This window comes from Bubalus bubalis, chromosome 2 (genome assembly GCF_019923935.1).
Source record: "Bubalus bubalis isolate 160015118507 breed Murrah chromosome 2, NDDB_SH_1, whole genome shotgun sequence".
Taxonomy (NCBI): Eukaryota; Metazoa; Chordata; class Mammalia; order Artiodactyla; family Bovidae; genus Bubalus; species Bubalus bubalis.
The window spans coordinates 172,542,697-172,568,355 of NC_059158.1; the positions used below are offsets into that span (position 1 = coordinate 172,542,697).

The 25,659-nt window shown below is 41.5% G+C and overlaps 1 protein-coding gene across 3 annotated transcripts in view; it reads left to right on the forward strand.

Annotated features, from left to right (window-relative positions):
- PHC2 (polyhomeotic homolog 2) overlaps positions 1-25,659 on the forward strand; it is a 120,052-nt gene continuing 94,393 nt past the window's right edge. For 2 of the 3 annotated variants that reach the window (XM_044937966.1, XM_006054674.3), the window contains exon 1: positions 793-930. In XM_044937966.1, coding sequence (XP_044793901.1) covers positions 808-930 — 123 coding nt within the window. In that variant the 5' untranslated portion in view covers positions 793-807. Of the gene's footprint in view, positions 95-792; positions 931-25,659 lie in introns of those variants that run through there. The other variant, XM_044937967.1, reaches the window with a different exon arrangement.

The window sequence follows — 25,659 nt, forward strand, 5'->3', positions numbered from 1 at the left end:
GCAGGGTACGCGGCGCCGAGCCGAGGGGGCGGGCTGAGGGGCGGCCCCCGGGAGAGAGCAGCCAGGTGGAGGAGGAGCGCGAACGCGACCGCAGGTAACGGGCGGGCGCGTGCGCGCTGGGGCCAGCTCGCGGCGGACTGGCAGCGCGCGGGGCACTCCGGCCGCCGCGCTGCCGGCTTAACCCTTTGGGCACCCAGCTGTCAAGGCCGGGCCGGGCCGGGCTGCGCTGGGCGGGGCATTGCCGTGGGCACCGGCAGGCAGGCGGCGGCGGCCTGACCTGGGATCCGCGCCGTGGGGCCCGCGTGGGGGCCGAGCAACCCGGGCGAGCGGATCGACCGGCCGCCGCACGCCCTGGGGGTCGGGACGCAGCCGGGCGAGGACTGCGGGGCAGCTCTGGGGCCGGGACTCGCGGGGGGCTGCGGGGAACCGGCTGGAGTACCCTCACTCGCTTGGTTTCTCTGGGTGGGGGGGCCGAGTCCCCCACCCCCCAACCCCCACCTCCCAGAGGCCCGCGCCTGAGTAGCCCGTGGCCTTGCGCGGCCTGCGTCTACTCCGCGCGTCCCGCGGAGTGCGAGGAGACCTGGGGGTCGGGCCTGACCTCGGCGCTCCCTCCCAGCCGCGGCCTGACAGCCCAGCCGCCGGCACTTTTGACCCGGAGTCAAGCTGGGGCCCCGGTGGGACGAAGGCAAGAGCGGTGCTTGGGGGGCACCAGCCAAGGGACCTGGGGATTGTCGGTGCTGGGAGGAGCTGACAATCCCCTAAAGGAAAAGCAGGCCCCCCAAGATTTGCCAGGTTTCAGAAGGAGGGATGCCCAAGAAAGGCACTGGGCCCTGGTTTTCTGTGCTGGGTGATGGCCTGACACTCATGGGAAAAGGTCACTGCTGGACACCTGGATCGGGTCTGTCATGTCCAGAGGAAGCGGCTGTTTGCGTGAGTTTCTAACAAATTTCTTATTAGGCCAGGATTAAATTTATCTTCCTCCCTCACTCTCCTATTAGGTCTGCTAGAGAAGTGTGTTTTTTTAATTACCCACCACCACCAGTTCACTAAGAATGGTGGCAGCTTTAGGCTTACAGTGTAATTTAGCTTTCACTACAATGGAAATGGTAGGATGGGCCCTGTGCCACTAATACTAAGCTTGCCCTGGGAGCTTCTTGGAAGTGGTGGGGGGGTGGGGAGGGTGGCGCGGGGAAGACGGCTATTTCTCTCACCAGTGCATATGACCGGTGATATCAATAGAATTTCTTTATGAGTCTAAAGTCCTTTCTTCTGAATCAAGGGAAAGTGCAATTACACATGAAAAGTACCAGGACCCAATTTGATTTTTGCATGTGAAGTGCAAATTTCACTTTCATGTTGCTCTTGATGTCTTTTATCACACAATAACAAACTCTTGCTGTTTGCCAGGCACTCTGCTATGTCTTGGGGATGCAAAGATGAATAAGATAATTAATCTTTGTCCTCAGAGAAGTAGTAGGAGAGACAGAAATAAAATTGGCAGTTGAAGTGGTAACAGCATAATATATGTGTCCATAAAGAAGCACAGAGGAGGGAACAGATAGCTGTGTGAGATGATCTGGGAAGGCTTCCCAGAAAATAACACGTTTAAGTAAGGTCTTGAAGGATGAATAGGAGTTTGCCTTGCAGGGAAGATTGGGAAGAACAGAAAGAGCAGCCAAAGCAGAGGAAACTGTGAATATAGATGCTTTAGTTTAGTCTAGTCACTCAGTCGTGTCCGACTCTTTGCGACCCCATGGACTGTAGCCTACCGGGCTCCTCCATCCTTGGGATTTTCCAGGCAAGAGTACTGGAATGGGTTGCCATTTCCTTCTCCAGAGGATATTCCCAACCCGGGGATCGAACCTGGGTCTCCCATATTGTAAGCAGACGCTGTACCGCCTGAGCCACCAGGGAAGTCCTAGAGGCTTTAGGAGTATGGTATCTCTAGGCAACGGCTTTAATGCAGCCATAGCCTTTTTCCTTTCTTGACAAAGTAACCTCGAGTTTCTAATTCCCACCACAGTTACCAGTGATAGATTCCATCTTGTTGATCTTCTCCCCCACATTTTTCCCTCATCATTTTTTTGAGCTTCACTCCTGGTCTTTATCACTCATATCTTTCCAAGAAGGGTCCAACCATATGAAGGTGGGAAAGGAGTCATTTGCTATAGCTCCAAGGTGGAGGATTGGAACACTGGGCATAGATGTGATGCTAGAGGCACCATCCCAGGAGGGCAAGTCTAAACTATACAGTAAGGGAGCAATACGGGTCATACCCAGGGAAGCCATGCTGAACATCCAGTCTGTGAGGTCAGATTTGTGAGACCTTGAGAAGTGAGTAATCAGATGAGAGGCTGGAAGGAGCTGGACTGTGATGTGGGTCAGGACAAACAGTTTGGGACTGAGACCATAAATCATGCAGAGATGATAGAGCCTGCTGTTAGTGGTCCAGCCCTGGAGAACAGAGTTGGATCTGACAGCTTCAAGCAACTGAAGAAAAGGGCACCACCATCTCTTCAGTAGAATATTTCCAGTACTTCCTTCTTTCTGTTCTTACTTCTTTTTACTATTATCTTACTATTATCCTCTTTGATCCAGTTTCCACTCATGATTCACTTTCATTAGGCTTCTTTTACTGAGGTCTTTGCTACCAGAGCAGAGAAAATCCTGTTCTGCTGCCTTAGCCTCTGCTTCTAGAACCGTAAATAGTCCATTTTTCTCTCATAAGCCATCAACTTAGCCAGCCTGTTTTTACTTCCTGCTCCTTTGGAAACAGAGGAAGGGTGGACCCAGAGGTGGTCAAGTAGACCTCATCCCCAAAACTCACCTAATGTTTGACTCAGAGATGGGGCCTTTTAGCTTTGCTGAAATCAAAATTTATTTTTAGAATGGAACATGGTGAATTTTTGGCAAATCCCCCTCTTGAACTCAAGTACAGATCAAGCCTCATAAAGAACATGACACTGGGTTGATACGCTGAATTTGCTCTGCTGAGATTGACAATTCTGTAAGTGCTGAGACTCACAGGTGCTACTTAAGCAATCTTCTCAATCAGCATGTTTACTGAGCACCTGCTTGTGTGTAAATACTGTGCTGTATATGAGCTTTGGAGGAGACAGGAAAATGAGAGAGGTGGTATAGTCCAGGGGTTACTTTCAGCTAAACAAGGATTTGGATCCCAGTTCTAGTAGTTACTTGCTGTGTGGCTTGTGCATGTTATTTGACCTTGTTTCTTTGTGTGTAATAATGCCACCTACTTTATAAACTTGTGAGAATTCAGTATAAAGCATACTTCCGTAAATTTTCAAAGTACTAAATGTATGATATTATCAGAATTGTAAAAAGAGATAATTGTGGACTATGATTATCAAGGAAGGCTTTTTTTTCAGAGATATGGTGGATTTTGTTATATACAGAGAAGGAAAGTGGGAGGGATTTCTAGACAGGAGAAAATATGTTTATAAAACACAGGACTGGAGCATGGAGGAAAGTTTTCAGGGGTCAGTTGATGACACTGACCAATGTGGCAAGATCATAAGATTTAACTGTAGAAGTTGTAAGATTGGAAGTGTTGATTGAAGCCAGATTTTTAAAAATTTATTAATTTTTTAATTAAAGAATAATTGCTTTACAGTATTTTGTTGTTTTCTGTCTGAAACTAGATTTTAACAGGCATCGAATGCCAAACTAAGGAGTTAGGGCTTTATCCTGTATGATGGAAAGTCTGAAGGTGTTTGGTTAAGGAAATGGGGGTTATAAAAGTAGTATGTTAAGAAGACTCTCAACAACAGTGTATAGAATAAACTTTAGAAGGGGTAGAAAGAGAACTGTATAGCCAATTAGCTGGTTATTTAAATCGTTTAGATGCGAGGGGAGACGGAATTAAATTAGGATGATGGCAGTGAAAATAGAAAGAGGTAGGTTCAATAAGTGTTATAAAGCAGGGGTCCCGAGGCCCTGGGCTGTGGTCTATTAGGTCAGCTGCACAGCAGGCAGTGAGCAGCAGGTAAGGGAAAGAAGCTTCACCTGTGTTTACAGCCACTCCCCATCACGCACATCACCGCCTGAACTCTGCCTCCTGTCAGATCAGTAGTGGCATTAGATTCTCATAAGAGCTTGAACCCATCTGTGAACTTAGTATGTGAGGGATCAAGGTTGTGTGTTCCTTATGAGAATCATCCTGAAACCATCCCCTGACAAGCCCTGGTCCATGGAAGAAGTATCTTTCATGAAACTGATCCCTGATGCCAAAAAGGTTGGAGACCACTGTTATAAAGGAAGCATGAACAGTACTCTGACTGATAGATATGGAGAACAAGAAGGAAGGAAGAATCAAATATAGCCTTGAACTTGAGTGACAAGATCAACAGAAATAAGGCAGATGGAAAGAAAAGTCAGTTTGGGGGAGAAGAGGAAAAGCTAAGTGCTAGATATCTTGAGGTGATATTGGAATTTATAAGCGGGTACATCCCCTAATTATTTGGAAGCTGGTGGGGGAGGCACTAGTGTTCAAAAGAGAGAAGTCAGGGAGTCTTATATGTAGGAGATCATTAAAGCCATGTGATTAGTGTAGTTCCCGCTTGATTCTTAGTGGCGTGACAGCATAGAAATAGAGGCGTAGAGGACCAAGGCTAAGCATGGAGATTGCCCGCATTCAAGGAGGTAAGAAGAAATGGGGTCAGTATGGTGGAAAATAAGGAATATCACAGAAACAAGAGAATCATCTAATTTATTCATCCCACAAATGCATCCTCTTCATGGCCATTTATTTAGGTACCTGATAGATACCTATCAGACATGCTGTTGGCCATGAGGGTATAGTACTGTAGAAATGAAGCAAAAAGAGGGTTTCAAGCTGAAGCGATTGATCAGTATGAAATTTTACATAAAAAGTGGGAAATGTCCATTCTATTTAGTGAACAAGAGTCATTAGTAGCTTTTTAAAAATAACCTCAATTTTGTGGAGGATAGCCATAGGGCTATTAAATACCTGATTAAAGAGGATGGGGGCATGAGATGTGGGTAAGAAATGGAGACAGCATGTATTTACCTTCTGCATGTTTGGCAGTAAAAGGAAAAAGAAATAGGGAAGAGATTAGAGAAGGCAGAAGAGTCAAACAGATTTGCTCTTCCCTGTCTACTTCATTATTTTAGTTGTCCTGAAATATCATTTTCATTCTTTCATATCTTTAACAGCAGTTCAGCAATTCATTTCTTAAACTTACTGCTTTGAGAATTACCTGTACCTTTCATTGAACAATAATAGATAGCTAACATTTATTGAGTGCTTACCTGTGTTAAGCACCTTGTATACATTCTATTCATTATCCCATTTAATCCTCACAGTACTGGACTGTAACCATACAACCTACTAGAAGCACAGAGAGGCCAAGTGAATTGCCTGATCGCATAATTAACGAGGGGCAAAGATGGGATGTGGACCCAGCTTTGACTCTCAAGCTCTACGAAAGGACCATACTATACCGTCCCTGAAGGCCAGGCTAGCTTTACGGGTGTGTGACCTGTGCAGTCTCCCAGGGCCCTGAATTTATACAGACCCCACACTCAGTTGAATGCTCTGTTGTTGCTCTCTTGAAATTCTTGATAATTTTTTAACAAGGAGACCTGTCTTTTTATTTTGCACTGGTATGAAAGTGGTTCTACCCAAATGTATCAATACTCCTTCCTAAAGCTAGGAAAGCATTTTGTCCTGATAATTCCTTTTGCTTGCATAACCTGAAGTCCTTGCTATGTCATGGTACGCCATCACATTTTCCTGTCTTTTCATTTTGACTCCTGATATAAAGGGCAAAAGGGGGGTATTTTGAAATTCAAGTATTAATAGATATCCAGTATGAAAAGAAAAAAGAGGCAAGGAATTATTTGCCCAGAATGGCTTCTGGAACCTCATTCATCATATCATGAGAGTATGATTAGATCGAGTTACTGTCCTGATCTTCTTGTTACTCCCAATTTAAGTAAGAAATAGTTAATTTATATTTCTTGTGTAGTCAGAAGTTCCCAACTGCTAGGAAGCTGGGAAGACCATTTCATAACCTACTGAAACAGAAATTGGGGTCGAACAGGTATTTGCCCTGATCTGATAACTTCTTAACCAGAGTGGAGCCACTGGGGACTACCCAGCAGGTTTGAAACATGTGGCCCTGTTCCCCACATTTATCATGAATGTTACTATCCCTTTCTTGGCTTTTTTGCCCACTCTACTCCTTCATCTACCTGTAGGGATCATGAAAACCAGAAACACTTAAGTTTTGGTATTGTCTTTTGTCTTAGGCTTTATAATCACTACTTGGAACTGACAACAAGTTAAGTTTTTCTGGTTTTCATGGTTATTGCTCTCTAGAAAACAACATTTACTCATTCTCAGGCTCCTCCCACTCCCAGTCTCTCTGAGTAATCATTTGCCCAGGTACTGGCCAAATCCTGACACCACTTGACACTAGCTGACCGCTTGACCGAGCCTAGCACCGGCCAACATAGATTCCTTTGTGAAGGATCTCAGGCAGGATTTTGCAGTTGGGTCGCTTTCTCTATCACCAGCGTCATTCCCATTCCACAACAAGCTACTTCCTTTCACTGCACTCCCATCATGGGTCAGGTGAGCCTAAGAATCTGTGAAATGAAAGCCATGAAGAGATTTAGAGTACAGCCTGTAGTGCACGTCAGGCAAGCGTCTGGGTGGCCCGGTGTTCTCCACGGTCTCCTGCTCGTGCTGCTCACAGTCTCCATAAGGCACTGCAGTAATTATCTGTTGCTTAAACAAGCATTCCTGAATGTATCAGCTTAAAACAACAAGCTTTTCTGTCTTTTAAGATCAAAGTATTACATCTCGGAAGCATCTCCCAGTTTACTTTTCATGAGTCGTATCCTTCCTCTCTGGTCTTCCTTTGTGCTGCTGCTGTTCAGTCGCTCAGTCACGTCTGACTGTTTGAGACCCCAGGGCGTACAGCACTCCAGGCCTCCCTGTCCTTCCCGTCTCCTGGAGCTTGCTCAAACTCATGTCCATTAAGTTGGTGATGCCATCCAATCATCTCGTCCTCTGTCATCCCCTTCTCCTGCCTTCAATCTTTCCCAGCATCAGGGTCTTAATTCTAATGAGTCGGCTCTTCCCATCAGGTGGCCAAGCATCAGCCCTTCCAATGAATATTCAGGGTTGATTTCCCATAGGATTGACTAGTTTGATCTCCTTGCAGTCCAAGGGACTCTTCAAGAGTCTTCTCCAACACCACAGTTCAAAAGCATCAATTCTTTGGCACTCCGCCTTCTTTATGGTCTAACTCCCACATCTACACATGACTATGGAAGAACCATAGCTTTGACTATACGGACCTTTGTTGGCAAAGTAATGTCTCTGCTTTTTAATATACTGTCTAAACCTAGACCTGTTTGTAACATCTTATTAATAGCACTTAAAACATTGTTATAATTGCTAGGGACTCAGTCTTTTTCATACCTATAGCTTCAGTTCCTAAAACTCTTTCTTGAACATAGAGGATGCTCAATAAATGGTTGCTGAGTACACTTAAGAATGGCTGATAACCTTTATATGCTTTTTATTCATTTAATTTTTTATGTGCACTCTCTTCTTTAGTATGTATACTACAAAGTACCTAACTTTGTGCCCTATGATAAATACATTCTTCTTCATCTCTCTGTCTAGAGATGTGTCATTGTTGTTGAAGATATAAAGAAATCATTGTATATGTCAAAGATTTGGCTTGTCAACTCACCTTCTCCAAAGAGAACTTTTTGAGCTTGTTTCTGTCGGGAAGTTCCTGCTCCACTCTGAAACTAATTCTGGCCCTTGTAGGAAATCATATAATGAGCCCCTAGCCCAGAGATACTTGGTTCAATAACAAAGCCATTGCTGGTTCACTATTGAAATATTTGACTATAAACTTTATGAAAGCAAGACCTGGGTCTGGCTTATCCACTGCTATATTCCCAGCACCAAGCACTGTTAGATGTTTAATAAATACTTGGTGATTGAATTAAGGACACTTTATTCTTAATATTCATATCACATTCCTTTACCCAGGTCCTGAGCTCTGATCACCCAGAATCTTAGGCCTGAATTCATCATTTCACAGGGCCCAGACGTCTTTGTCTTGGTCCTTGACTCGTCTCTTCTAGCTCTTTATCATAGCTGATCTCGCTTAACTTAGAAGTAAAGTACATCCTCCTCTCTTGATCTTCCTTAACTAATAATATTGACCAGATGCCATTAGGAGAATTTTCTTTTCTTTATCTATAGCCAGAAATATCCAGCATACATATTTGAAGTGTTTTAAAATATTTGAACTGAACAGAATTACAATTCAGATTTCAAAAGAAAGGGGACAGTCCCCGCAAGAAGCGAGCTCTGGCTAGAAACCAAATTCTAACATTTTGTGAGTCTGTTAAACTGATTAACTTATAAGCTTCAGCGATTCAATGCAAATTAATTTTTATACCAACCAGCGAATCAGAGGAGGGGAGGGAATTGAGTGTGTAAATATGGTTGCCAGGGAAACTTTTTGTAACAGAAGAGAGAACCTCCCAGGAATTTATACAGGCCCAAGACACCAATGTAACCTGATCTTCCTGTGTTCTCTTTCTAATGGGGGAAGAAACCAATGTAGAAACTGTGGATACAGAGAAAGGTGGCTGTAGGCTTTTCTAAAGACTTGAGGAGTTGAGTTGTCCCTCTTGAAGTGGGAATGAATATTTTCTCTAGGGGAAAGATGACTATTATAAGGCACCCATTCCTTCTGAAGAAACATCTGGAAATGCAGAGCTTCTCTGAATCCATGTGTGAAAGAGTTTTCATTTATTCACATATTTATTCAGCAGGAAATATGCTTATAAGAGATTGGTAGTAATTTGATGTATTCTACTGCACATAGTGGATGTTCCTTAAATTTTGTCTAAATTAATCTTTTGAGGGTTGGGTGATGTGGACTTACATATTTAATGCTTTTTTAAAAAAAGTAAAATTATGTTTTTGTAGAAAAAGCATAAATCCAATTGTATCCTCAGAAAAGTGAAAGTGTTAGTCACTCGGTCGTGTCTGACTCTTTGTGACCCCATGGACTGCAGCCCGCCAGGTTCCCCTGTCTATGGAATTCTCTAGGCAAGAATACTGGAGTGGATTGCCATTTCCTTCTCCAGGGGATCTTCCCAACCCAGGGATCAAACCCGTGTCTCTCACGTCTCCTGCACTGGCCGGCGGGCTCTTTACCACTAGCCCCACCTTCACAGCCCTCGTCAAGTCTTCACCCTCCCTGTGCTCCGTCTTCTTGTGTGTAATGGGGATGATAATAGCACCTGCCTCAAAGGATTGTAGAATTAAATGGGTTAATACCTGTAAGGTGCACAGGAACACCTTTACTATTTCCTGTGACCTCCTGGAAATACTGTCAATTGCATTTTAAGGAGGAGACTGTTGCAATGTAGAGGGGTGTGATAACTTTCCTAACTGCTAAGTCACTTCAGTCACGTCCGACTCTATGCGACCCCATAGACGGCAGCCCACCAGGCTCCCCCGTGCCTGGGATTCTCCAGGCAAGAACTCTGGAGTGGGTTGCCATTTCCTTCTCCAATGCATGAAAGGGAAAAGTGAAAGTGAAGTCGCTCAGTCATATCCGACTCTTAGCGAAAGGGAATTTTCAGTACAAAATTAAGGATGAAAATATTCTGAGCCCAAAGTTAATGTACAACTATAACTTCCCTAAAGTTGTACATTAACTTTGGGCTCAGAATATTTTCATCCTTAATTTAGTACTGAAATTTCCCTTTCTATTCAGTAAGAGACAAAGAAACTGAGAGCATGACAGAGGAACTTGGCTTTTGGAACATTTTGAAATGGTGACACTGAAGCATATGAAAATGAAATTGCTTTCTCAAAGGCAAAAGGCGTGTGAGAAACGGTTGGGGAAAATATAAGATAAGAAGTACCATGCTGGGCCAGGCCTCCAGTATATCCAGCCCCAAATTCTGTCTCTGATCAGTAACAGAGACAATTGGAGGGGAGCACTGTAGCTGCCAGCCATGGCACAGCCTTCTAATTATAGGGAGGGACTTGTGCATCCCTAAGTGTCTCTTGGGCTTCCCTGCTGACTCAGCTGGTAAAGAATCCTCCTGCAGTTCAGGAGACGTGGGTTCAATCCCTGGGTTAGGAAGATCCCCTGGAGAAGGGAAGGGCTACCCACTCCAGTATTCTGGCCTGGAGAATTCCATGGGGTAAAGAGTTGGACACAACAGAGTGACTTTCACTTTCAAGTGTCTCTTAGTAGTACTGCTACATCTTGTTCACCCAAGTACTTAAGCTTTATTTCTACTTTTGGCCTTTAAAATCTGTTCTTTCCTTTTTTTGTTGTTCAGAAAACATTTTTGAAGCTTCCATACCCCCATACTAGTAGCTAGGGATGCAAAGATGACTCGAACCCAGTCCTGGCAGTCTGAAAGTTTCTGAAGGAAGAGAGACATGGAAACGTCAATCATGGTATTGTACTTAGTGCTCTAATAGACGTATAGACAAGGTATCCCTGATAGCTCAGTTGGTAAAGAATCTGCCTGCAATGCAGGAAACCCTGGTTCAATTCCTAGGTCAGGAAGATCCCCTGGAGAAGGGATAGGCTACCCACTCCAGTATTCTTGGGCTTCCCTTGTGGCTCAGCTGGTAAAGAATCTGCCTGCAATGCGGGAGACCTGGGTCCAATTCCTGGGTTGGGAAAATCCCCTGAGGAAGGGAATAGCAACCCACTCCAGTATTCTGGTCTGAAGAAAATTTCATGGACCGTATAGTCCACAGGGTTGCAAAGAGTCGGACATGACTGGGCAACTTTCACTTTCACTTTTTGAAAGGTTAGAGGAGGAATCACTTAGTGCTGCTTAGAAGTGTTACCATCTGGAGGAAGAGACATTTGAAATGAGGAGTGCCTCAGGCAGAGAGAGCACCTCAGAGAGGAGAGCGGCATGTGCAAAGGTGGGGGGTACATGTGAGACTGTAGTACATGTGGGGGATTTCAGTAGTCCTGTGTGATGGGAGCATGACATATGTTGGGCAGGGACACAAAGCTGAAAAGTAGGCCAGCGTCAAACACAGAAGGCTGGTTTTCAGGCCAAGGAATTTGGACTTCGTGCTGAAGGCCACAGGGAGCTGTTGAAACACTTTAGAAGAAACGTGATCAGAGTCTTCTTTTCAAAGGATCACACCCCCAGTGTGGAGGCTGGTTTGGACAGTAGTGAGACAGGAGGCAGAACCCTGGGATAAAGAGGAATTCCACTCCAGCTCAGCTTCTCTACTGCCAGTAGTTTTACTATCGAATATATATATTCACATCTGTTCCTTCAACCCGAATTTATTGACGTCATGCAGGGTGCTGGGCTAACTGCTGGGGATGTAAGACAACAACCGTCTGTATCTTGGAGTTGCTTGCGGAGTTTTGTTTGCCCTGAACCAAAGCTTTCCTGAGTTTGGAGCTTTTCTGGTCTATCTGCTACTTCATCTCAGCCCCAGTGCTGGTGTCTGGGGTGTAAAAGCATCTGGTGTGTGTTTGTCTTGTCTGCACTCTTCATGACTTACTATCCCCATCATAACTCCTACCTCTCCACCTTCATCTCTCCAGAGTGCAAGATGCCAACCATTTAACGAATTCCTGTAGAAAATGAATAGATTGTATCCCTTTTTTAGACTTTGCTGTTTAAGTCCTTAATTTTCTTTCATTTCCCCCAAATCTCCAGTGCTGTATGTTAGCACTCTCAGTCACACACTTGACTCTTCGGGCCCTACTTCTTGTCCTTTCCTGGCTTATAAAATCCTTACTTTCTTCGCTCTTCTTTTCTTGTTTCCCCAAAGATATGCATCTCAGAATTGCAGATTGCATTATTGTCTTTGCTTTTTTTATATGGTGTTAAGGCCTTTTACCCATGAGATTATAGTCCCCAAAGGAAAAACCCTTCTATCCCCAAAAATTAATAAATGAAGATTTACATTCTATTTACAATAGAATGAAAGAGTTTTATGAGAATAGTATTTGTTACATAAAAATAAATCATGATTACAGTTTATCAAGTACCTAATATATGTGCTCATCTCCATACTGGGACATAATGTGAGTTCTTATTTAATTCTTACAACTGTGCAAGGCAAATACTCTTCTTATTACTCCCACTTTACAGATGAAGAGACTAGCTCTACGGAGTGAAATGATCTGTCCACTATAATATTACTAATATATAATGGAGACAGAAACTCAGGCCTCAAACTCAGGCCTGATTCCGAAAGTGAAGTTCTTCACTATTCCCTGGAAGAGTTTATATATTATTGGTATTATTTCTTTTTTGAATCTTTAGTAGAATTCACCAGTAAAACCATCTGGGCCTGGAGTTTGCTTTGTGAAATGGTTTTAAACCAAGGAGTCAGGCTCTTTAATAAATAAAGGGCTATTCAGGTTATCTGTTTTTTCTTGAGTGTGCCTTCCAAGGAATCTGTCTCGTTCACCTAAGTTGTTTACTTTGTTGGCACAAAATTGCTTGTATTCCCTTATTACCCTTATAATATCTGCCAGATCTTTCATTCCTATTATTGATAATCTATGCCTCCTCTCTTTTATTTTTCTCATCAGTCTGACTAGAGGCTTATCAAATTTTATTAATCTTTTCAAAGCCAGCTTTTCATTTTGTTGATTTTTCTCTGTAGTTTTTCTGCTTTCAATTTCACTGATTTCCAATCTACTTAAGGTAGAAGCTGAGATTAATAATTTGAGATGTTTCTTCTTTTCTGATATATATGTTTAATGCTACAAAATTTTCTCCAAGTTGTGCTTTAGTTATAGTCTATAAATTTTGATGTGTAATGTTTTTCATTTCATTTGGTTCAAAATATTTTCTAATTTCCCTTTTGATTTCTTCTTTAATCCATGGATTAGTTTGAAGTATGTTGTTTTGTTTCCAAATATTAGGGATTTTCTCAATATCTTTCTATTATTGATTTCAACTATAATTCTTTTATGCTCAGAAAATGTACCTTGTATGGTTTTGATTCTTTCAAATTCATTGAGACTTATTTTATGATCCAGAATATGTGTATTCTGTTGTCATTAAGTGTAGTGTTCTAACTAAATTAGACTGGTAATGTTGTTCCAGACTTTTATACCTTTATAAATTTTTCTGTCCACTTGTTTTATCGGTTACTAAGATAAGAGTATTCAAATTTCTATAACTGTGAGTTTTTTTCTCTTTTTGGTTCTATCAATTTTAACTTTTATGTGTTCTGATATTCTGATGCTGAGTGCATACACAGTTAGGATTATAAGCCGTCTTGATGCGTTTGACCCCATTATCACTCTGAATTGATCTTCTTTTTCTCCTGGTAATATTTCTTGTTTTGAAGCCTACTTTGCCTGATATTGATTTGGTCATGCAGCTTTCCTGTGCTTTTTGTGTGCCTGGTATATCTTTTCCATCCTTTTACTTTTAACCTATATATGTTTTTACCTTTAAAATAGGTTTCTTTTAAAAAGCTTATAGTTGGGGGCTTGCTTTTTATCCAGTATTAAAATTTCTGCCTTTTAATTGGAATGTTTAAACAATATACATTTATTATAATTATTGATATGGTTGCATTTAAATTGACTATCTTGCTGTTTTATTTCTATTTATCTCATCTGTTCTTTTTTCCCCTCTTTTGCCTGAGTTTGGATTATTCAAGTTTCTTATTTCTTACTTCATTGTATCTTTATTATTGACTTGTTGCCTATGTCTTTGTTTGATCTTTTTTTAGTAATTGCTTTCATGTTTATAATATACATCTCTAGGTATCCTTGTTTATCCTCAAACAAGATTATATCACTTTATGTCTAGGGTAGAACTTTAAAACTGTATCCTTCCATTTCTCCCTTCCTGTCATCTGTGCTGTTATCATATATTTTATTTAATACATTACTACATTTGTCTTAAATAATTATCTTTTTTGAGAAACAGCTTTTATATTTACCTACTTATTTACTGTTTTGGACAATCTTTTTTCCTTTGCGTTTCCATCTTCTATCAATTTCCTTTAGCCTAAAGAACTTCCTTTAACATATTCGGTAGTTCAGGTATGCTAGAATTAGTTATTTCCATGTGTTTCTGTTTTAAAAGTTCTATTTTACATTCAGTTTGAGAAATTTTTCACTGAGTAAAGAATTATCAGTTGACAGGTTATTTTTTCTTCTAGTGCTTTAAAGCTGTCTGACCATTTCCTACGGGCTCGAATACTTTATGATAAGAAATATGCTGTAATTCTTATCTTTGTTCCTCTGTAATGTGTCTCTTTTCTCTGGCTGCTTCTAAGATTTTCTTTTTTATCATTTCCACCATTTGATTATGATGTTCCTTGGAACTGTTTTCTTTATATTTATTCTGCTTGGATTTGAGCTCCTTGGACCTATGGATTTATAATTTTCATCAGATTTGGAAAAATTTTAGTTATTATTTCTTCAGATGTTTTTCTGTGTCCCTTTCCTCCCAGATCTCTTTTCCTTCTAAAACTCCATGAGTGTTACATTGCTGATATTGTCTCACAGGTCACTGGTGCTCTGTCCATTTTCTTCTGTCTTCTGTCTGAGCTTCATTTAGATGGTTTCGAATGTGGTGTCTTTACATTTACTTCTGAGGTTCCTATTCTGTTGTTAACCTAATTCACTGCATTTGTAATTTCAGATGGTATGTTTTAATCTCCAGATGTTTGTTGTTTTGCATCTCTTTCCTCTGGTCCTCGTGTTTGTCTCCCTCCACTTCTTGAGCACGTGGAACATATTTATCATAGGTGTTTCAACAACCCCGTCTGCTAGTGCTTTCATCCTCGTCATTTCTGACCGTGTTTTTATTTATATTGTTTTCTTCTGGTTCATGACTTTTTTTCCTGCCTGGTTGTTTTTATTGGATACTGGACATTGTTAATTTTATATTCTTGTTTGCTATACTTTACTTTGGAATGTAGTTAAGTTACGTGGAATCAGTTGGATCCTTTCAGGGACTGGTTTTAAGCTTTGCTATGGTGGGTCCAAAGCAGTCTTTATTCTAGGACTAACATAGCTCCCACTACTCTGGCAATACCCTTCTGAAGATTCTCATTCCTTGTATTTTACAAGGTCTTTCTTTTTTTTTTTTTAATTTAATTTTATTATTTAACTTTACAATATTGTATTGGCTCTGCCACACATCAACATGAATATGCCACAGGTATACACGTGTTCCCCATCCTGAACCCTCCTCCCTCCTCCCTCCCCGTACCATCCCTCTGTGTCATCCCAGTGCACCAGCCCCAAGCATCCAGTATTATGCATCGAACCCGGACTGGTGACTTGTTTCATATATGCTATTATACATGTTTCAATGCCATGGTGGGATGATTTGGGAGAATGGCATTCAAACATGTACAAGGTCTTTCTACTCCGATGTGAACACAGCTATATCCAGCCCTGTGTGAACTCTGAGAATGGGTCTCCTAACTCGTTCACATAGTGGAATTGAGTAGTTTCCTCTCATGCCTGTGCAGATCTGTATTCAGCCAAAGACTCCAGGGAGGCCTGTCTATAAACAGAACTGCGGAGTGTGTGCCTCTCTCTCTTTCGCCTTCTCCAGTGTAGCACCCATCTCTCTGGTTCTCTGTTTCACAAATTCTAGCCACTGTGCCCTCCTGGATCTCTGATCTCGCTCTCTTCAGCCCAGCGAGACCACTGAGCTCTGTTTGGGTTCCCCATCCTTGGGACGTTCTCTGGAAACTGCCTCCAGGCAGTAAACTGATGCAGCCTCAGGGCTCACTTTCTCTTTTCTCTGATCACAGGCCCGCACTGTCTGTCAGCCAGTGTCTGAAAAACATTGCTTTATGTACTTTGTCCACTTTTTTAGTTGTTCAAGGAAGGAGGGTCCTTGTTTCTCCAGTTTTTAAGTAAAAGTCTCTTAACATCTTTCCTAGGGTCTTTACATGTTGATTGTTGAGTTCCTTTCTTTAAAGAAACTCTGTCACTTCAGACTTGGTTTCTGAATGGTCAAAAAGAAGATCTATACTTAAAGTAACAAAGCCATACACCAAGGTAAATCAAAATAGGGTTTGGGGGATTGAGAGACTAATTCATTGTTATTGAATGGCAGAGAGTCAAAAAGGAATTTCGAAATAGAGCTGAGACTGCCCAGATGGTGATTTACTGAGGTTCCATGGTTGTACAGAGCTGTAACCAGCTCCATCTTGGCTTTAATAAGCTCCTTAACTGCCCTACTATCTGTTTAAATTCCTTCTTTGTTGATGGTCTTCAGTGTTTAAATGTTCAGTTCCACAGCTCATCCCAACAGTCAAACAAGGAGTGAAACATTCAGAACCGTTGAGATAAAGATCAAAAGTGTAGTGAGGTCAAAGAAAATGCTGATGGCGTTTGAACTGTGGGACCTTCCACCGACTACTGACTGTCTGGCCCCAGAACTAATATTTTTCTCCAAGTTCTTACTGGCCTCACTGAAAATAAGTGAAGCCAATTATAGCAGTCTATCCTTGGGCCACATTATGGCCAATAAATCAACCTCAAGTATTAACCTTTGCACATGCATGAGTGTGTGTGTGTGTGTGTGTGTATGAGAAACAGAGTTAGTGAGTGTGGGTGTGTCATGGTTACATTTTTATTTAGCATTTTATATCTGCCAGGCATCTCATTTAATCTATAATAACCCTATAAATTCTGACTTTTATTGATGTTATACATTAGGTATTCAGTGAAAAAGCTGAGATCCAGAGATACCAAATGACTTGTTCAAATTTTCGCACCACACCATGCTACCTCTCACAATGCCACACTGTATTCCCCTCAGTAGCACCATAATTCTGTTGTCAATAGACCATAAACAGAGCCTTGGGCCATTCATGTTGCAACCATGTACTCTGGGCCACAAGAGGCACAAGACAGAGTTGGATAGACAATAGGTGTCTTTCATTAGAAGAAGAATTCAAAGTTCATAATTTACATGCAGTGAAACAAAGCAACAATAAGGCAATGAGGACAATATGTTATTTTCCACAGAGGCCAATTTAACTGAAAAAGCTGATCCATTCTTTGTACCATACCACTTGTCACTCAGAGACAGACATTTTAGTTTGAGGTTGCAGTCACTATTAGCAAAGCCCGACAGTGTTGCAACTCTGTATTTTAAACTTAGGATTTTCATAAAGAGCCTTCACATTTGAGATTGCTATCATGGAATGGTTTTTCTGTGGTTGTTTTCTAGCTACACCAAATTCATACAATCTTATCTACTTTCCTGGCAGTGATACTGGCTTAGAGGAACACTTGAGAGCCAGGCTGCCTGGGTTTGAGTTCTGGCTTCTCTCTTACTATTTGAGTCAGCTTGGTCAAATTACCTCTTCCTGTTATTGTATCCTGTGACTTTGATAAATTCACTTTAATTCTAATAGGTTTTTTTGAGTAGATTCCTTAGGATTTTTCTACAAACACAATCATGTTGTCTGCAAATAAGTACAGTATTACTTCTTCCTTTTTAATCTCTATGCCTTTTTCCCTAACTTTGTCAAGGACCTCCAGTATCATGTTGAATAGACTATTGAATCATTCCCAATCTTAAGAAGAACATATTTGGTCTTTAACTAAATAAATGTGATGTTAGTGGTAGGTTTTTGTTACATGGCCTTTATCAAATTGAGGACGTTTTCTTCTATCCATAGTATGCTTAGAGCTGTCGAAATTGGTTATTGAATTTCGTTAAGTGCTTCATCTTCATCTATAGGGGTCATCAGATCTTGAGTATTAACCCGGTGATTTCTTAATGTAAAAACAAGAAAATAGAGCTATTCCAGCACATATTTCCTTGCATTTTTTTTTGGAAATAGGCAATATCTTAAAGTAGTTTAACATCTCTAGGCTTATTCCCTAGTTTTCTCTCAATTATAAAGCTATATGTTGGGCTTCCCTTGTGGCTCAGCTGGTATAGAATCTGCCTGCAATGTGGGAGACCTGGGTTCAATCCCTGGGTTGGGAAGATCCCCTGGAGAAGGGAAAGACTACCCACTCCAGTATTCTGGTCTGGAACATGGATAATTTTCTCTCAGTTATAGAGCTATATATTAAAGACATAATAATAAACAGTAATACATTTTTCTGGAGAAGGAAATGGCAACCCACTCCAATATTCTCGCCTGGAAAATCCATGGACAGAGGAGCCTGGCGGGTTACAGTCCATGGGGTCTCAAAGAGTTGAACACAACTTATTGACCTTACAACAACAATACACCTTTCAAGGGATAAACAAATGATTATATTGAGTCTTCATAATTAATAATTTAAACACATTTTAGTGAAATCTGAATCAATGTCATGATAATGTATCAGTAGTATTTACACAGACTTCCTGCTTCCCTGATAGCTCAGTTTGTAAAGAATCCACCTTCAATGCAGGAGACCCCAGTTCGATTCCTGGTTCAGGAAGATCCTCTGGAGAAGGGATAGGCTACCCAGTCCAGTATTCTTGGGCTTCCCTTATGGCTCAGCTGGTAAAGAATCTGCCTGCAATGTGGGAGACCTGGGTTCAATCCCTGGGTTGGGAAGATCCCCTGGAGAAGGGAACAGCTACCCAGTCTGTTATTCTGGCCTGAAGAATTCCACGGACTGAGCAACTTTACTTTCACTTTCCTGATCATTTATTTCTCCTATAATCCACGGAAAAATAATCTTAACTCTATCAAGATCTTATATTTTAAATGAATATACTAGATAATGAAGCTAGCTGGGTAACACACAATTGTTGAGAAGTAGTTCTGTGCATATTTAGAAATTATTTTGGAGTAGTAATCATAATAAGCAGAAGTTTCCAGGTAAAGAAAGTCTTGGTTCTTCATCTGGTGATAAAGAAAAACAGGAAACCCCCCCTGCATAGTTGGGGCCTTGATTTTTCATTCTTGCTTTTTAACCGTGACCATTATATGATGTTCATTCTCTTTATAGGAAGATATCTTTATTGTTTGTTACTAGGTATTTCTGGGGCTGCTTTTTTATAGCATCTGCTAATTTTGTAAGGAAGCCTCTCAAATATAGTAAGAGTGATTCATCGCCTCCTTCTGCCAGTTCCAGTCCCACAAATGGAAAAGCACTGAAGGGGGACCTCAGCTGACTTAATCTTCCATTAAGGTTCTATTTGCATAGCCCATGATCTCGAAAGGCTTAGTGTGTTTTTGCCTGAGTCGACCTTTTGTACAAATAAAATTGAATCAAACAGATGAGTGGATAAGTGTGTCTGGAGAGCAGCCCTGGGTCTCACTGCCTGCCTCACGTGCATAGCTGCGTTTCCCAGACCTCTCTGTGCACACACAGCCCCTGGGGTCAGACCCAATGAGGTGCTCTCATCGACTCCTTTACAGGATTGGCCTTTTCAGCCTCAGAAGCAGCATGACCCGTTCCATTCAGCCGCCGCTCTCAGCCCATTCTTCAGTTTCTCCTCTCCTGTTCCCATGGAGGGAGGCTCTGGGCTTCTCCTGCACATGCTCCCTGAGCCAGTCATTCACAAAGACCAGTCTGCTCTCCAACGCATAGCAGCAGAGCCAGGGAGGAAGCAGACAAGGAGTCATGCCAACCAGGGTGGGAGAGGAAGGTTTAAAATGGCACTGAAATGGCATCAGTGCAGTTATCCTACAGGGGCTTGAACTGAGCTCAGACATTTCTCCTGGAAATTCCAGTTCATTCCAGGCATTTATTTTTCTTCTGTAAAGGCATGGGGGCAGGTCTCATCCGCTCCCCCCGACTGCCCCCCACGCAGGAGAGACCGTTAAGCCTTATTGAGCAACTCTTCACAGAATGGCCAAGTACATAGAACAGATTCACCTTCCAGGGACAGTGCATGAAGTCATCATAACCATAACTTTCCCCGTGGTGATTCTGTCAAAACATTTTTATATAGTTTGGGTATAAGAGAACATATAATGCTATAAGGATAGTATAAAATGCAGATTATTTGGTAGAAAATGATCATATTTGAAATATGTGATATTCTGTTACCATTATGTGGATAAATTTCTGACTTTAGCAATCTGTTTTCAGTTTAACAAATATCTATTTTATGAGCCACCTACCCACTCCTGATTACAAAATGTTCCTCTTTATTCTGGGCGGCCCAAAAAGCTGAGAAAAGCTGTATTTGGACTAAGCGTGGTAAAAGGATGGAATTAGGGGAATATAGACTTCTCTGCTAATTTGATGGACTGGACCCAGAAGTAACTGGTCTGAGGTGGTGGATTAGATGTATCCGTAAGCGAAAAGAACTCTATTTTATAATCAATCCATTTTTTTCTTATTATAGAATCCATTTTCATTATAGAAGGTGGGGGGGGGGTGGGTAGAAAGCAAAGCCAAGGGGAAAAAACCCTGCTATCCTACCACCCCAAAGTGATGCTGCTAACGTTTTATTTTAGATCCTCCAATGAGTATATGAGGAAAGTCATGGAAGCTGGACATCATTGTAAGCTGGACATCACTGGACAGCATCAGACTCTGTATTTGTATTTACCTATTCATGCATCCCTGCACTCTGATTAAATCCTCAGACTTGATGTGCAGTCATTTTCATTGCTCTCGTTATTCAGCTAATGCCCAACCACAAGTAGGTAGGAGATGAGGGAAGAGATGAATTGGAGAATGTAGTTCTCCTAAGGTGGCCTGAAGGCCCAGGAGGGTGACAAAGAAGACAAGAAGACTGGCTTTTATTTTGTCCTAGATCCTAGAGAAAGGAGTGGATGCTCACGAAACAAGGTCTTTACTTTTCAAGAGCTTACTTTCTAGTCTGGAGAAAACACACATTCCTGTAAAGCAGACGTGCAAATACCAAATTCACACAATTCAAACTGTTATTTTCTTTTCTTGGTTAATGTTTAAATATGTTATCCCTTCTGCTTATAAACAGAGTCTGACAAAATGTGACCAAAATAAACTTAGTTGATTACTTTCCTCCTTTATTTCAAAGTCCTCTATTGGCTTCTCGTCTCACTTAATCTAGGAATTTTCATATCTTATAATGGTGGGCTAGGTAATTAGGACCACTGAGGACAACTATAAAAGTTGAAAGAAATATTCTTTTTAATTTTTTTAAGTGTACTGAAGAGCTAACAAAATAGCAAGATTTGTAGACCTGAGTCAAAATCTTGGGTACAGCAAGAACTCAGAGATATAAGCTGAGCACTCAAAGCCTCTTTTTCTTTAAAAACATTTGCTAGTCTGGGAGGAATATCTGTGAAATCAAACTGGGTTGTTGGTAGCCTTACAGGACAAAGGAGACAGGAATCAAAACTTAAAATCTAATAAGCCCTTCCCTTCATAAACTGGGACCATGAAGAGCTATACCTTCAGTGTAAGAGTAAAGTGGAAGTAAACCAGCCCTGGAGCAGTTCAGATTTGTTGACGCAGGTGACCCAGGGAGCCTCACACTTTTATTAACTTAGGCCAGAATGAATACTAGTCATCTCCCCTGATGCCCAGCAGAAGTAAAAGAAAATCCTTTATAGAAGTCTGTACCATTATCCTAAGGACTCAACCTCAAAAATGATTTTTTCCAAGTATAATGACCAGCAGTCAAAGATAATCAGTTCTAAAACATAACAGGCTATGCTGAGTAATAACCAATAGAAATGGCAGACAACATAAAGTCCCACAAAAAACTTCAGATATTGTGGTTTTTAGGCAGACTCTAAAGCAACTCTGCTGACTACATGTAAATAATTTTTTTAATGGGCTTGAAAATATCTGCAGGAACTGCAATCTATAAAAAGTGTTGTAACAGATTGGAAAAATAACTAAATAGAACTTCCAAAATTGAAAAATACAATCACCAAAATTAAGAACTCAGTGAATATATTAATCAACACATTATACATGGCTGAGGAGAGAACTGAATGATGGTTCTGAAGAATTTACCCAGATTGCAGGAGAGAAAATGGTAGAACATATAGAAGATAGAATAAGAGACTAACTAGACTTAACATGCTTTTAGTGAGAGTCCCAGAAGGTAAAGAGAAGCAGCTGGAGACAGAGGCATATTTGAAGAGATGATGGCTGAGAATTCTTTCAAACTAATATAAAACAACAATCCACAGATTCAGGAAGCCTAATGAGTCCCAAGCTGGTAAATGAAAAGAAATACACACTCAAAATACATCATAGTAAAACTGCAGACAACCAAAGACAAACCTGTGATAAATAAATGTTATCTTCAAAGAAGTAGCAGACAGGCTGATGGCTAATTTCTCAGTATCGACAGTGGAAGCCCGAAGACCAAGACTTCCGTAATTGTTTCTGCAGATGGTTTGCTTTACAAGGCCCTCCTGCCAGGGAGTTAATGGAAGCAAAAATCTAGTCCTCATTCCAGTCATCAGAACCCTGCCTGGCTCTGAGCTGCTTCTGCCCAGAGAAAAAGGGTGCCTTTTTCTCATTCCTACAAGGATATCTTCCACTTGCCAAGCCATGTGCCGGGGGACAGCAAATGCCCGAAGGAGATGTTTTGGCTTGTGTAAAATCACCAGATGGCCTGGCAAGTGCTCTGCAGCAAAAGTAAAATCACATTGCCGTGCCTCTGGTAGTTTTGAAGATTTGCATTCTTTCTGTTCTCGCTGTCAGTAGACCAAAGCAGAGGAAAACAGCTCAGGTGAACATCCCAGAAGGAAACTGAAAGATATTTTGAGGCAAACAAAAGCTGAAAATTTACTAATATGACATTAAATGTGAATAGACTAAATGTTCCCATTAAAAGACAAAGATTGTCACTCTGAATAATAAGTGAGTTGTATACTGTTTACAGAAGACTACCTAAAATATCAGTATCAGCCAGTGTTTCTCAATGGAGGGTGATTTTGCCCCCAAAGGGACATTTGGCATGTCCGGAGATATTTTTGACTGTCATAACTGGAAAGAAGGGCGTGTCCTGTGGACAAGCAGTAGCTCGGGGTGGTGCTAGACTACAGTGTGCAGGGCTGCCCCCGACCACGAGGAGTTATGTGGTCCAAAGTGGCAACCGCGCCAAGGAAACTTTGACATAAGTAAACAGAAGGTTTGAAATTTTAAAAATGGAAAAAGCATATATCACGAAAATATACTCCAAAAGGAAACTGATAATGCTATACCAGTAATGAACAAAACTATCTTAAGGCAGGAAACATTTCTAGAGATAAAAGTCATCACTTCAAAAAAATAAAACTTTCCATTTACCGGGAATATATATAAATTTAAAATTTGTAATTACCCAATAAAATGACTCAAAATACAGAAACCAAGAATTTGCAAAACAAAAATTCACAATTGAGGTGTTTTATGTTTACATTTCTCTCACAGTATTTGATATACAAGCAGTCAAAAAAACAGGATATAGGGACTTCCCTGGTGGTCCAGTGGCTAAGACTCCATGCTCCCCAATGCAAGGGGCCTGGGTTCAATCCCTGGTCAGGGAACTAGATCCCACCTGCTACAACTAAAGATTACACAACGAAGGTCTTACATGCCACAACTAAAACCCAGTGTGGCCAAATAAATATATTTTTAAAAATAGAATATATAAGATTTGAATAACAACTAATTTCACTGATGGACTTTGATAGAATCCTGTACCCAACAGTGGTGGCTCAGTGGTAAAGAATCCGCCTGCCAGTGCAGGAGGCGCGCGGTTCAGTCCCTCTGTTGAAATCTCCCCTGGAGAAAGAAATGGCAGCCGGCTCCAGTATTGTTGCCTGGGAAATCCCATGGACAGAGGAGCCTGGTGGGCTGAAGTCCACAGGGTCACAAAAGAGTTGGACACAACTTAGCGACTAAACAACAACAACCTAACATCTAAAGAGTACGTATTTTCTTCAAGAGCACATGTGGAGCCTTTATAAAGTTGACCATGTATGTCCTGGACGTGGAGCTAGTTCAGCACATTCCAAGAGATTAAAACTGCACATAATTATGCTCTCTGACATCAGTGTAATTAAGAACAATAAGAAAAGGGTGACTGAAAACACATACTCTGCCCCAAATATTTCAATGTTAAGCAGTCCATTTCTATATAACCCCTGGGTCAAAGAACAAATCACAGTAGAAATTAGAAGTAACTAAATGATAATGAAAAACTCCTGGGGTACAAATAAAGTTGAGTTAAAGAGAATTTTATTCCTTTAAACTCACCCATCTCAAGAAGTAGGAGAAAAAACCAGCAAATTAAACTCCCAAAAAGTAGAAGGGAGGAAGTAAGGCAAAAACAGAAATTAATGAAAAAGGAAACATTCATAGAGAGGGTCAGCAAAACCAAGAATTGGTGCTTTGTAAAGACTAATAGGGCTTCCCTGGTGGCTCAGGTGGTAAAGAATCCAGAATGTGAGAGTTGTGGGTTCGATCCCTGGATCAGGAAGATCCCCTGCAGGACAGCGTGGCAACCCATTCCAGTATTCTTGCCTGGAGAATCCCACGGGCAGAGAAGCCTGTTGGGCTACAGTCCATGGGGTCACAAAGAGTCGGACACGACTGAGCGACTAAGCACCCAAAGACTAATAGGATTCAAAATCCTTATGCAGACTGATGAAGAAAATTAAAAGGCAGAGATTTACCAGTATCCAGTGGTTAGGACTCTGCACTTCCACTGCAGGGGGTACAAGTTCTAGCCCTGGTCAGGAACCGAGATACCACATGCTGCGTGGCATGACAGGGTGGTGGTGGGGGGGATGCAGAGAAAGAAAGCAAGAGCATCCCTATAGAACCTAGAGGCATAAAAATAATATATTTCTAAAAGAGTGAACCCCAGCTTCTTACCCTGGTTGTACACAGCCCTGTGTGATCTAAGCCTTGCATTCCTCTCATTTTGTACCACTGGCCCACTTGTCTTGTCTGCTGTGCAGTCATCAGTCATGCTAAGTCTGTTTCTGCCTTAGGGACTTTGCACCAACTCCTCACTTTTTCTGGAACACAATTTCTGTCTCCTTGTAGTTTGATCTCAATTTTAACCATAACCCTCCACAGGGCCTTCCCTGACCACTAGCCTAATGAAGCCACTAATCATTCCCCATCATGTGCTGCTAAGTTGCTTCAGTCATGTCCAACTCTGTGCCACCCCATAGACAGCAGCCCACTAGGCTCCTCCGTCCCTGGGATTCTCCAGGCAAGAACACTGGAGTGGGTTGCCATTTCCTTCTCCAATGCATGAAAGTGAAAAGTGAAGTCGCTCGGTCACTCAGTCGTGTCCAATGCTTAGCGACCCCATGGACTGCAGCCTACCAGGCTCCTCCGTCCATGGGATTTTCCCAGCAAGAGTACTGGAATGGGGTGCCATTGCCTTCTCCGACCCCAGCCCGTGACCCAGTTTTAATTCCCTAATGAGTGCATTACTATCTGGCTTTTTAATTGTTTGCTTTCTGCCCCAGATAAAAACACATGAGAGTAGGAATCTTATCTTGCTCACCACTCTGTCCCAGAGTGCACACAGTAGGTGCCCAGTAAATGTTTATTGGTTGAAGTAGCATCTTCTTATTCAGTCAGGGAGAGGTGAGCTGGGACAAACAGGAAAAAAAGTAGAAACAGATAATGAAGAAAAATCAAACTATTTAAGAACTTATTATGTACAAAACTATAGTGTTTTTTAAAGAGAAAAAGAAGAGACAAGAAAATG